The following is a 10,658-nucleotide window of genomic DNA, read 5'->3' on the forward strand; positions in this document are numbered from 1 at the left end:
TGGCGGAGCGGGGGGAACCACGAGAGGATGTCCCCAGGGGAGGCCCCCGTCCCAACTGCAGGGGAGCGGGGGGGAGAGCGGGGTGCCCTGCCAGGGTTCCGGGAGCTGAAGCAAACCGCACGTGCCAGGGTGGAGCCGGCCGCCCTGGCAGCCTGCCCCAGCTGGTGCCATGCCTGTGTTGTGCAGAGCCTCGTGTAGATGTTTCTGTTCTTGCAATAAAGATATTAAACAAAGAGGAGGTCTCCAGCCTGTGACCGTCGCGCGAGGCGGGCTGTCCCCGCCACTGGGAACGGTGTAGGAGTAAGGCTCTTGGGAAGGCAAGAGTTTTGCGCACTCAGATGTTTATTAGATTTCCGTGCAAAGAGGAAATCTCTTTGAAAGGTTTGGTAGAAACGGGGAGCCGGCTGTTGAGCAGGGAGACCTCCATCCCAGCTCAAAGGATGCACGGCACGCGTTCACTCCAGCTCCCCAAGGATCCCAAGACCAGCAGGATGCCTTCATGACCAGAGAAAACAGCCCAGGTGCTCAGCGCTTCTCAGCTTTGGATCATCACCATCGTGCTGCCGCAGCATGCGGCCATGTCCAGGGCACCAGCACGTGCTGGCAGCCAGGACCCGGCCTCCTCTGGGTGAGGGTAACGGGGGCACGGGGCTGTGGGCAGGAGACACCCCTCACAAGAGGCGGGACGTGTGCCAGAGCAGGCTCCCACCCAGCCCAGGTGGCCAGCGTGCCTCACCTGGACACCAGACCTCTGCTTGTGGGGTCTCTCTGAAGGGGGGACAGCCTTCACCCAAGGCTGGTATGGGGCTTCCCTGGAAGCTCCCCTCTCCTTTCCCTGGGCTGGGCCTTTCCCTCTCGGAAGCCCCTCAGGGGGTAAAGGCACGCCGGGCCATTCCCCAGGAGGCAGATTTCTTTTTGGTGAGTGCTGGGACTCGCACCTTCACCCAGGCAGGAAGGGTCCAGCTCCTGGCTGAGGGCTGCAGCACAAGACACCGCAGCAAGCGCAGTGCTCCTCCACCCACAGGTGGAACAGACTTGCCTGGTGCCCACCTGGGCGCTGCAGATGAACCCAAGGGGCCGTTAGGATGCATGCCCCCGCAGCACGCTGGTGACAGTCCTGCCCACCATTCCCACCAGCAGTGCATGCCAGCAGCACCGCAGGCCCCTACCACCTCTCTCCTCTTCAGATGGTGATGGAATTGGTGCTGGAGAACTGAGATACGTAGGAAGCCAGGATGGGGTTGGTGGGAAGGACTTTGATGGGCAAGTCCCAGCTGAAAGTGTCCACTTCCATCTGCTCCACCCCAGTCCAGGTGACGGCCTCCGACTGGCTCCCCCAAACCAGGCAAGTCCCTGACGACTCCCCAGATGTCACAAACTCGAAGTGCAGCCTCCACTTCAGGGACACTGTGGGCAAGAGGGGGGTCAGCAGCCAACACCACGAGGGACGGGGACAGCAGCTGTCTCAGCGCTGTCTGCCGTGGCAAGGGGACATGCAAATAATCCCCCTCACGCAGGCCAGCTCCCTCCCACAGGACACAGCCCTGCTGAGCATCCTCCTGTGGAGAACAGCAGGAGCGGGTCCCTTCCCTGATGGCCACTAACCGATGTTGGTGGTGAATCCCGGGGTAGAGCTGAGCGGGATGGGCAGGCTGAAGCTGCTCTGGGCTGTGTGCAGGCAGGCCTCCTGATGGCGGGCGTGCGTGCTGAAGGAGACGGGCTGCCCCCGCCGGCGCTGGAACTCCTCCTGGATGCTCTCCTCTGTCTGCAGGCTCACCGAGAACTGCAGGGCAATCGGTGGCGTGCTCACTCTCACCACCTTGCAAAGCTCCAGGGCCTCCGTTTCCCAAACCAGCTCAAAACTGGAGCCTTTCCCCATCTCACACCCCAAAGGGACCTCACACCCCAAGAAACCCCACAGCAGCCCAGTGCCACACCAATCCCTCCTCCCTCTTCCCCACCCAAACCCCTTGCCTCTCCCCACAGTGACCCCAAAGCCAGCACTGACCTGCAGACAGGGGATGTCTCCTTCCGAGAAGTTAAAGGTCCCAATGACATCCTCTCCGATCTTGTACATGGTCTTAAAGATGCAGAACGTTCCCACCTTCCCACGAGTGTTGCTGATGTTATACAGATCTGCGGAGCAAGAAGGGGGGGGGAGGGAAGGGTTGCAGGAGGATGACGATGCTCTATACACCGCTCTGGGTTACACGTGACCCCACGCCTGCTGCTTGGGTGTGAAGGGCCTGGAGGTGGCATTCCCTCTGGGGAACACCCACAGCGAGCAAGAGCAAACCGCATGCTGGCTGCCATATGCTGGGGAGAGGGTCTCTCTGGCTGAATTAGGAAGAGCCTGAGACTGGCGTGGATGAGCCTGTGGGAACCTCCGAGCCGAGCAGACCCTGACGGAGCTGCTCCACAGACCCAGTCAGGGCTTCGCTTTGCCAGAGAGAGATCTTTGCAGCACGCCCTGAGCTGTACTTCACGCCCAGGTTGGGAGAGCAGGTTGAAGCAGGGGATATGACGTACGCAGGCTGCGTCGGGAGGTGGCCACCATGAGCAGTTCAGTCGCCAGGTCTGCCAGGCGAGAGTCTTTCTTTAAGCCCTCCTCCTCCTCCAGGAAGGGGTTTGAGGGCGCGACGGCCTCATCCTGTGGGAACTGATAATCCTTGAGCCCTGGGGAGAAGGCGAGAGTGTCAGCGGGGCAAGGGTGCAGCCAGGCCCATATCTGCAGGAAGGGCGGTCCGTGGCCTTACCGTGCAGCACGAGGACACGGAAGGGAACACGCAGGAGCTTGATGGGGGAGTTGACACGCTGGCAGCCAATGGTCAGCTTGTACACATACTTCACCGACTGTCCCCGGAAAGAGGGAGGGCCGTCTATGGGCAGCGTCTCACAGTACGAATCTGCAAGGAGCGCAGAAAAGATTGCTTTCCAAGGCCCGCAGGTTCCCTGCACCGAGGGTTAGGAACAGCAGCAGGGCTGAGCTAGGGACAGTGCCTGGTGCTTTCTGCCCTCTCCTCTTCCCCACAGCAGGCCAAGCACATCCCCAGCTTCCCTGCACCAGCACACTGCTCCTCACATCACATGCGCCGTCGTCCAGGCATTGCTTCCAGCACATACAACCACACACACAAACTCTGCCTCAAAAGAATGTGAAAGATGTAAAATCCAGGAACACAAACACATGAGAGCTAAACTTACTCATCACGAGTTCAACCTGAATTTGCCTCTGCGCACTTCCTTCGCACGCCGCTTTCATGATGCAGTCAGAATGCTGCAGTTTCCTCAGGGCTCTGCCCCATGCGGCAGGGAGGTGCCGATCAATACCGCATGCCTCTTTTGATACTCGCTTTACACAAACCTCAAACTCGGTGACAAAAATTAGTTTCTTCCTGTGTTTTTACCTGAAGCACCGGGTCTAAATGGCCAAGAAACAATTAAGAGACCTTCACAACAACCTGTGGCGTATCCCCTTGACAGGCTGATGACTTAAACCACAAAGCCTCTGACTCCGAGACCTCTGAGATGCCAGGGCCTGGCTTTACACCACATCCAGCCCTCTAGAAGCCCCTTGGCCACCACACAAACCCCAACATTTCTCAACGCAGCGTGAACACTTCTGCAGCTTTCCCAAACTGCACGCGGTATAATAAGAAAGGCGCAAGCAGTGAACTGTGGAAAGTCTCCACCTCTCTGGCTTGCCCACCATGACGCAGATACACCCTGCCAGAGGAAGGGCAGCACCCTGCTGTAAAACCACAGATCCTTCCCCATGTCTGGCACATCCTAAACATTGAGGCTTAGATTAAAAGCTAGGGTTACATTTTAAATACAACTTCCAGATTTAAAGTAACAGAACTGGAAGGAAGAAAAAAAGCCTGTGCTAGTGCGTAGCACCCACAGGCTGTCACACCTTAAAACACAAGGCTGTCCCGCCAGAGCAGGGTGCAGATAAAGCTGAGAACTGTCCTGACAGCCCCCAGGCTTAACAAGAGCGCTCACAAAGACGTTCATGCCTGGGGAGGATAATCTTGAGCAGGGACCACCGCCGCCTGGGGAGGATAATCTTGAGCAGGGACCACTGCCGCCCGAAGAGGATGGGCGGTTTGCTACCTGGCACAGGAATTCGGAGACTCGGGAAGTCCCAGCTTCCGTGCCTATCCCAGAAGGAAACACATTCCTGGTGCTACAGATGCCTGCCTTACCCACCCGCTGTACGCTCTGGCTGGGCTCCCAGCCTGTGTCCAGGCTGCTTCCATTTCCTCCCCTCTCTGTGATCTACCAAATATTTAAAGGTATTTCAAAACCGGAGAGGAGGCAAAAACAGCCACAGAAATGACTCGAGGGCTTGAGAAAATGTTTTATCGTGACAAATTTAAAGAGCTCAGTCTGGGCAGCGTGTCAAAGGGATGGGAGGTGAGTCAACTTCAACATATAGGCACCGTAACAAGGGGAAGATATTGGGGAACGAGCTGGTTGGCAACTGAAAACAAGGCCTTTTATCAAGAGACAGCCTGACACAACCTCAGCTATATGTGCCAGCTCTGGCTACAGTTTAATAACATAGTACTTTGCTGAAGCAGAATTAACATTTCTTGGGTTTTTTTTTTTTTCCCTTTCCAAACTGTGCAGCAAAACTCAAAACTTCTGAAAAACAGGAAATGAAGAATTAAGATACACACCCACACGGTCTTAACTCTGCCTCCACGGAGCTGGCAGGAGCCCCCAGGAATGATCTGCAAGCGTGCCAGCTTGCAGTCTCGTGTGAGAGGAGGAGCACCGCAGGCTGACGGGATCGGTGTGAGCAGCACGGCAGAGCTGAGGCGGTGACATGGGGGTTTCAGTGCTAAAAAGCCCAGTGCCACACACAGCAGCACCGCACACGACACATGCAATGGACGCGTGCATCCCACAATCAAGGCGAAAGGCTGTAACAGACGGCCAAGGAACTTCAAGGTGTAGAAGAGTTTGCATCTATCCTATGGAGCTGCATCCAAGGACAAGGAAGATGCAGGATGCTTGTGCCAGTGTCACCAGGCAGCAGAGCAGACACACAGACACACAGACGTAATACAGCATCACTGGGAAGGACAGACTATTGCTAGCTTAGCTGGGGGCTGAACAGCTTCTGCCTGCAAAGCCAGAGCGCAAGGAAATCCTCTCAACCCATCCCAGCCACCTGGAGGTTGCACTGTAGTCACTGGTCTGCTCTCCCAGAGACTGCCAAGCCTGCCTGAGGCACCCCAGGCAAAGGGGCTTCCCCCTGCTCCCAGGGAATGGATGCCCCAGCTCCACACCTGCCAGCAGCGAGGAGCGCAGGAGAACCCAGGTGAGCCTCAGGCCAGCTGAGATTTCTGTCTCCTCCTCCTTGGCACAGCCATTTTCAGAGAGCACACCTTTGCTCCGATGTGGCAGGGCCAGCTCCTTTCCCCCTGCATGCTGCTGTTTAGGAGACACGGCCCCAGACAGCACCTTGCTAACCACCTAAGCCAAGCCAGGTTTGTTTCACCCAAGTCCACCTTTCCTTCCAGTCAGGCCCCTCTAAGCCTAGAATGGCAGGAGATCCCAGCTTCAAAACCAGCGTCTCACAGCCCATGGCTCTGTGGTCTCACTTGCAGCTCTGCTCTCACCTCCTCCCCAGAGGCCCCTCCACCACAGGCACCACCTCTCTGCTCCCTTTGCTCTGTGACTTGAGAGGTCTCCCGTCAGCCGTTCCCAGCAGAACCCTAGGACAAGCTGAGGAAGCTGTCCACGCGCAGCCTGCAATGCTTAATGCTATGCTGCCACTGGACCATGGGCCGCTGGAACACAGAGGAGATCTGACACAATCTGACAGGCTGGGTCACACAGCCACTGACCAAGAGACAACAGCACATACTTGTATTTTCACAGCTGTCTACTCAAGTAGGAGAAGCTGCCCGGAACAATGAAAATGAGCTGCTGCAAATTCCTTGTGAAAAGGATGAAAATTTCTCTAAACAGCAAAAGGGAAAGTAGTGGCGAAGGAGAGCTTAAAGGGGATGCACTGGAAGGACACTGCCTGAGGGCTTTGGAGACATGGAGAGCTTTAGGCAGAGAAGATGAGAAGAGCTCCCTTTTACAGCAGGAAAACTAGAACAGGCAGAAGACTCTGTGCTCTCTCAGAGAGCCACAACCTGAAGAGGAAGCACAGCCCTTTGGAGGTTGCCAGCCTAAATCCCAAGAATACTCCAGCACGGCTGAAGAAATAAAGACAAGGAAATCATGGAATCATAGAATCATTTAGGTTGGAAAAGACCTCTAATATCACCCAGTCCAACCATTAACCTAACCCTGCCATCCCACACTAAACCATGTCCCTGAGTGCCTTGTCTGCCCAGCTTTTAAATACCTCCAGGGATGGGGACTCGACCACTTCCCTGGGCAGTCTGTTCCAATGCTTGACAACCCTTTCATTGAAAAAAATTTTCCTAATGTCCAACCTAAACCTGCCCTGGTGCAACTTCAGGCTATTACCCCTTGTCCCATCGCCTGTTACCTGGGAACAGAAACCAACACCCACCTCACTACAGCCTCCTTTCACGTAGTTGTAGAGGGCAATAAGGTCTCCCCTCAGCCTCCTCTTCTCCAGACTAAACAACCCCAGTTCCCTCAGCCGCTCCTCGTAAGACTTGTGCTCCAGACCCCTCCCCAGCTTTGTTGCCCGTCTCTGGACAAGTTCCAGCAACGCAACATCCTTCTTGTAGTGAGGGGCCCAAAACTGAACACAGCATTCGAGGTGCAGCCTTACCAGTGCCCAGTACAGGGGCACAATCTCTTCCCTGGTCTCTCTGGTCACACTATTTCTGATACAAGCCAGGATGCCATTGGCCTTCTTGGCCACCTGGGCACACTGCTGGCTTATATTCAACCAGGTGTCAACCAGTACCCCCAGGTCTTTTTCTGCCATGCAGCTTTCCAGCCACTGGTGTGTGCAGATGTATGTAACCGTTCCTTCAGCTGCAGCCAGGTATTTCAAAATGTTTTACACCTTGCAGCTACACTATGGATCTGCAGCAAAGGACACAGGCCAGGGGCAGGACTGAGGGACACATTGTAGTATGCAGCCCTCCTACAGTGGGGAACAGACTCTGGACAATGCAGCAGTTCCTTAGCACTAATGCTCCCACCAAAGCACCTTGCCTTCCGCGAGCACTTGGGTCTGCAAAGCCAGGCTGGAGAGCGGGGCTCCCCAGAGGCAAGCTCTCTGAGTGGGGAAAGAGAAGACAGGACTCACAGGACTTTGACTCCCCGGGATCCAGTCGCAAGTCACAGAAGAGAATCTTTGGTGGAGTGGACAGGATACACTGACCCCGCTCTCCTGGAAGAGAAGAACCACCACATGAGTGCTGCCCAGCCCCAGGGCCCAGGCCGAGGGGTACACTCACCATGCCCAGGCCAGCCGGGCCTTATCCTCGCAGGGAGGAACAGGGAAGAGAAGGGGTGGAGGAGCAAGTATCTCATGCCCTGGTCAGATCACAAGAGATTCCCAGAACAGCTGGACAGCCAGGCCTCATGTTTCGCTCCAAGCTTGGATCTCAGTATTAACAAGGTCCTGCAGCAGCCATCACCAGGGAATCACACGAGGAAAGCAACACAGATTTTCCGCTTGCTCCTAGGTGTGCTGGCCTCAAGACACATGTTACAATCTGCTTGACTCCTGCTGGCTGTGCTCTCGCTGTCCCTACCTGGGATTACAGCAGCAGCACTCACCTCTGTTGGGGACGAAGACTGTCTCGTTCTCTGCCTGCACGTCGTGCTTGCTGCCATCAGAGGGAGGGAGCGCTACCCGGTTCTCGCTGGCGTGAAACTGGCAGTGGATCTGGGCGCTGGCCCACGCCAGCATCTCACTGAGAACAAAGAAGAGCAACACTCGTGTCTGTGCTTTACACCCGGATTACAGCAAGCATGAAGTTGACATGCAGAGCAGCACACAAAGGCACCTCTGGTGATAACACAACCATCAGGGGAGCGGGCAGACTCAAAAGGAAAAGTCTGCAGCCTGGGTTCAGCTGCCCCTGCCCACAGCACCTGGCTGCCCCAAGCTCGGCACTCCTCAGGGCAGGCAGGGCACAGCCGTGCCCCCTCCTCATGGCACTGTCCCCCTCAAGAACATCCACTGTGACTTGTGCCAGACCACAGAAGGATGCTTCTGGGTCCTTCATAAGGACCTGTCTTCTCGTGACACAATGGATTCACTGGCAGCTATAGGGGAGGCAAAGGTGTCATTCTGCCCCCCTCTGTATGGCCACAAGAATTGGTTGCATCCAGCATGAAAAATAACAGTCTCATGGTCTGGACTCTGCTACGACCTCAGCCATTCCATGGGGCATTTCCCACGGCATTACTGACACCTTTCAGTTTCCAAAACACTCGCCTATCAGTTTTTATTTCAATAGCAATCTCATTAATTTAGCCAGTGTATGGCTCCTCCAGTGTTTCCTAACATTGTGATCTGATTATTAAGAACAGACACCAGAGTTTTAGGTGGCACGGGGATTTTTTGTGGCACACGGGTATCTCCTGACGTGACACATCAGAGCAGTTAAACATCTAGACGAACCAGAGAAAAAGGCGTGCTGCATTTGTTTCAGCTGACTAATAATGCGCTGTTTGATCTTTTGTATGTGCTGGCTGCCTTTCCCCAAACATGTGTTGCTTACTCTACCCAGTTACCTCCAACCCCACAATTGTAATTCTGTATCTTCAAAAGTACCAGCACGTCTTTTCCATAAGGGCTGCTGTAAGGTTTTCTGTCATAAGATATCTGCTATATGGAAACAGAGAAATGTTCTTGCTTAAGAGACCATGTTTACTAATTTTGTATAAGCTTAGCATGATTACAGTACCTTCAAACACTGTATTTTGAACCTTTCCCTGCCCGCCCACCCCACCCCCATTTATTTTCAGCACTCTGCCACTGGATTGTTGTTTTTTTTTTTCAATCAGATGCCCAAACAAAATTTGCACGTGCCTTCCTACCAGCAGACTTGGCTCATCCAGCTGGCAGGGCACAGTAGGATCCTGCACCGGTGCCAAGGTTGCTTCCCTTCTCTCTCACCTCCCCATACAACTCCCACAGCCCACAAGGGCCATGCTCCACGCAGCCTTTGGGCTGAAAAGCTTTGCTTCTTGTATGCCTCATACACCACAATCAAATTCACTTTCTGCCATTTACTTCCTGTCCTTCTGTTCTGTCCCTGTGCTTGAAATGCATGCCTCTCAGTTCCTCCACCTGCGACGCAGTTTTTGCTAGCCTTGAAAGCTTCTAGTCCCCAACAGGTCTATCTGCCTGCTGCCATGACTGTGCTTTTATCTGGCTCCTGCCTTTACACAACCCACAGCCTCAATTTCCAAACCACCAATCTATTTGGTGTTGTCACTCGTATGACTTAGCCAGGTCTTGTCAGTTTGGTCACCTGCTTTTTTATTTTACAACCCTCCTTTTTTCCAAGAGATGGTTTTCTACAGATCACGACACACCTGAAGTTCCCAAATGAAACTCCCGTAACTGTGCTGTGAACCTCCAAAAGCGCTCCACCTGGTACCTTTGCAGTCCCAGGTTTCGGAACCAGCAAAATCAGCACTGTCACTGCACAAGACAAAATTCCGGAAAGCTAGATGCTTATGCCACAGCTGAATTTGAAAGCTGAATTCAGCAGGCAAGAGGAAGAGAAGATGGAAAGTTAAGGAAGGCAATAAACAAAGAAGCCCTACAGAGGTAACACAACAGGCTGCTTTGCTGCTGCTGAGACTGCAAGCACTGGACGTGAGTCCACTAAAACAATCACGTGTGAAACGCGTGCTGGTGATGAAAGGATGGTGAACCCAACAGGGCTGGAAACAGACACTTCCCAGGAAGGGCCCAAGATGAGAAAGCACTCTCCACCCCCTGGAGAATCAGACAGGGCCACACACTCAGCGGACATGGAGACTTTGTGTGACTACTTATGATGTGGAGTCACCCCCTGTGAGCTAATATAGGAAGCTCCCACCTTCTCACGTTTCCTCAACACCTACTTCAGGAACAGTAATGATAAGGGGAGATGCAACGCTTGAACACTGAGCCACAGCAAACGCTGCCACAGAAGCTGCCTCTTTCTGACTTCAGGCAGTGCTCACCCCTTGGCTGGTCAGCTCTGGAGGCAGGGGTCACACTGATATGTCAGCGCACTGCTAGACAGAGGGAGGTCCCTCCATAAACATAGGAAATGATGTTGTCTGGATGTTGCCCTGTGAGACTGTCACCCTGGTGTAACGAGATATCCCGCTTTGACAGCCAGTTTGGCTTCATTTTCTGCCAGTAACCCTGCTGCTGAGGGCTCACCTGAGGGGCAGTTAAGAGCATCTCAGACTGCATACTTTTTTTCTCATCTCTTTCTTGGGGGCAGAAAACCAGAATAATCACCTCAGCTTCAGCCCTGAAATAACAATGGCGCAAAGCACCCTTAAGGGAGTACCTTGGGCAGGAAAGTCACCAGTTGCTGAGCTGGCACCATTGCCCCACAAGCCAGCCATGACTACACCTGGCTGCTCAGGAGGGAGGGAGGGCTGCTCCCTCTGGAGGGACCCAGACAGCTCTGCCACTTCAAGGCTTCATGCACAAAGGGCCCACCAGCACAGGCTGCCATACCTGC

The 10,658-nt window shown here is 54.3% G+C and overlaps 1 protein-coding gene across 3 annotated transcripts; it reads right to left on the bottom strand.

The window, feature by feature from the left end:
- Window positions 1-336: 336 nt before the first annotated feature.
- Window positions 337-10,602, bottom strand: RGP1 (RGP1 homolog, RAB6A GEF complex partner 1). 3 transcript variants are annotated; one of them, XM_035902681.1, is made up of 8 exons: window positions 10,482-10,602; window positions 7,735-7,871; window positions 7,259-7,342; window positions 2,757-2,906; window positions 2,530-2,676; window positions 2,009-2,136; window positions 1,606-1,783; window positions 337-1,407 (listed from the first exon to the last, which is right to left on the bottom strand). In XM_035902681.1, the coding sequence occupies exons 2-8, from the start codon at window positions 7,865-7,867 to the stop codon at window positions 1,184-1,186; spliced, it is 1,044 nt and encodes a 347-aa protein (XP_035758574.1). In that variant the 5' UTR covers window positions 7,868-7,871; window positions 10,482-10,602; the 3' UTR covers window positions 337-1,183. The 3 variants fall into 3 exon arrangements, with proteins under 3 accessions (XP_035758574.1, XP_035758575.1, XP_035758576.1); XM_035902682.1 differs by lacking the exon at window positions 10,482-10,602 and adding an exon at window positions 10,349-10,370; XM_035902683.1 differs by lacking the exon at window positions 10,482-10,602 and having other exon boundaries at window positions 7,259-7,576; window positions 7,735-7,819.
- Between the last annotated feature and the right edge of the window lie 56 nt (window positions 10,603-10,658).

The sequence above is a fragment of the Egretta garzetta genome, unplaced genomic scaffold, assembly GCF_000687185.1.
Source record: "Egretta garzetta isolate BGI_Z169 unplaced genomic scaffold, ASM68718v1 scaffold59, whole genome shotgun sequence".
Classification (NCBI taxonomy): Eukaryota; Metazoa; Chordata; class Aves; order Pelecaniformes; family Ardeidae; genus Egretta; species Egretta garzetta.

Excerpts from the sequence above, each read along its gene's own strand:
- RGP1 (XM_035902681.1), bottom strand. The coding sequence starts at position 7,867 with ATGCTGGCGTGGGCCAGCGCCCAGATCCACTGCCAGTTTCACGCCAGC. Across the intron at positions 2,907-7,258 it reads TCCCGGGGAGTCAAAGTCCT|ATTCGTACTGTGAGACGCTG; the intron begins GTGAGTCCTGTC and ends CGCTCCTTGCAG. Across the intron at positions 1,784-2,008 it reads GAGACATCCCCTGTCTGCAG|TTCTCGGTGAGCCTGCAGAC; the intron begins GTCAGTGCTGGC and ends ATTGCCCTGCAG.